Source organism: Neomonachus schauinslandi, chromosome 15 (assembly GCF_002201575.2).
Source record: "Neomonachus schauinslandi chromosome 15, ASM220157v2, whole genome shotgun sequence".
Taxonomy (NCBI): domain Eukaryota; kingdom Metazoa; phylum Chordata; class Mammalia; order Carnivora; family Phocidae; genus Neomonachus; species Neomonachus schauinslandi.
In genome coordinates, this window is record NC_058417.1 from 1,665,036 (window position 1) to 1,667,365 (window position 2,330).

The following is a 2,330-nucleotide window of genomic DNA, read 5'->3' on the forward strand; positions in this document are numbered from 1 at the left end:
GGGTCGTGGTGGGCTCGGGGGTGGTGGGGGTTGTGGGCTCCGGGGTGGTGGGGGTTGTGGTGGGGGTCGTGGTGGGCTCCGGGGTGGTGGGGGTCGTGGGTTCCAGGCTGGTGGGGAGCCTGAGCTCTGGGGTGGTCATGGTCATGGTGGATGTTGTGGAGTGGGGCATGGTGGAGGACGGGGGATGGGGCGTGCTGGACGTGCTGGGCTCTGGGGCGGTTGGGAATCTGCTCTGTTTCTTCGTGGACTCGAGGGTGTAAGACAGATGGGGCATCTGGCGGTCTGGAGAAGCAGTGGGTGCTGAGTGGAGGGGGGCCCGGTGGGTTGTGTGGGCTCTGGTGTTGGTGGAGAAGCTGACCACGGCCCTGGTGGCGGGTACTTTTCCCACTTCCTCCTCTTCGTCGTAGTCATCATAGCCTAGGTCAACCCCATCCCCGAGAATGGAGCAGCCCTTCCCTGGGTAGGTGTGGACGGGTGTGTTGTGCAGGTTGACGCATTGCACACTCGCCACGTTGGGAGTCATGGCCTTGACGTCCACACCCTCCTTCCATAAGTAGACGTTATTGGAGTTGTCCTGCAGCCAGCGGCTGAAATAGAGGATCTCACAGTCACAGGCCCAGGGGTTGTTGTGGAGAAAAGCGAAAGGCAGGAGGAGGTCCCCGAAGAAGCCCTTTGGGATGGTGCGCAGCCAGTTCCCTTGGAGGTAGAGGGTGTCGAGCTCCCCCAAGCCATCCAGGAGCACCGGGGGCAGCTCGTTTAACTTGTTGTCGGCCAGATTGAGCTTCCTCAGCTGGGCCACGGGCCTCAGGAGCCCCGGGGGCAGAGTCTTGAGCTTGTTGCCGCGTAGGTAGAGCTCATGGAGCCGGCTCAGGCCGTCCAGAGCACCAGGAGACAGTGCGGTCAGCTCGTTGTAGGAGACGTCCAGGGTGGTGAGGGCTGGCAGTGCCCGTCCTAGAAAGGGCAGGCTCTTCAGCTTATTGTGGGAGACGTCCAGGGTCTCCAGCCGTGGCAGCGCCCCGTCCATCTGCAGTTTGGTCAGCTGGCTTTGACGCAGGTACAGCTCTGCAAGCTGGGTCATAGACGCCACGGATGCTGTGGAGAAGGTGCCCAGGGGGTTCTCACCCAGGTGAAGGATGGCCATGTCTCTGGGCAGATCTGGAGGCAGCACCTTCAGCCCTCTGTTGTCGCAGTTCACTTCCAGCTGGCTGGTCACCTTGGAGACCTCACAGACCAACTGGGGGTGTGAGGGGCGCGGCAGCAGAAGCAGCAACAGGAGGAGAGGCATGGGGACCTGGGGGTCACGGGGACACGCGTGGGCACCTTGTGGGCACTGGGCGTTATTCCTCCAGACTCTAGCCCCTGCTGCAGCCTCGGGGATCCCTCCAGAAACGCAGCCCCCGGACTCCTGTCCTCCCCACTGCCCTCTCCCGCCCTTGCCCCCAGAAGCCTAAACTGCTAGCCCCACGTCCTAGGTTCTCCCTCCCTCAGCGGCCCTGTCCCCCAGCCCCAACTCCAGCTTACAGGCAGGCAGGAGGACCTCCGAGGGCACAGAGCTGCTCGCAGGGTGTGACTCTGTCCTCTCTCTCCAGCTCCAGGGAGGGCCTGGGCAGGGGCAGGAAGGGGATGGGGATGGGGAGGAAGTGCCAGCCTGATAGAGATTCCCTCCTGTGACCTGGGAGCAGTGTCCCTCCCGGACACAGGCCCTTATCACCTCCTTCCACAACCGTCCCCAGCCCTCCTTGTGGCTCTCTTCTCCCACTTTCCATCTACACAGGACGGATTGGGAGTGGACTCCTCCAACCACCACCGTCCCCCGGCTTCTAAACCTCCCCAGCTGCCACTCACTTGCCCTTCCCACTTGCCGATTTTAACCCTTACCGCCCTCTGCCTTTCTCCCTCTCTAGCATGGCTCCCCCACCCACTGGCTCCGTTGTGGCCAAGGTCACCAGTGTCCCCCCCCCCACACCCACCGGACACATCTCCATTAGGACCCTGTTTTCTGCAGCCTACATACCCACGGCCTCTCCCGTCTTGGGACTCATGCCACCACCTCCCTCTCACCTCTCTGGCTGACCTTTCTCAGTCTTCGTAGACTCCTCTTCCTCTGTCCTTCATGGAAAGTCAGCCTGCGCCTGGAGTTTGGTCTTTGGTCCTCTCCTTTGCTTCTGCTACACAAACACCTCACATTACCCTCATTCATTTCCTTGCTGTCAAGCACCATACACCCACCCCAGTGACTCACCGCTACTCAGACCCAGACCCCTCTCCAGAGACCCAAACACCTAGGTCCCACTGCCTTTTGGATTCCTTGGATGTCCCACAAGCATTAA

At 61.5% G+C, this 2,330-nt stretch overlaps 1 protein-coding gene across 1 annotated transcript in view; it reads right to left on the reverse strand.

The window, feature by feature from the left end:
- GP1BA (glycoprotein Ib platelet subunit alpha) overlaps positions 1-1,285 on the reverse strand; it is a 2,403-nt gene extending 1,118 nt beyond the window's left edge. The window contains exon 1 of the mRNA XM_044921768.1: positions 1-1,285. Within this exon, the coding sequence (XP_044777703.1) occupies positions 1-1,285 (1,285 nt within the window).
- Positions 1,286-2,330: the final 1,045 nt, after the last annotated feature.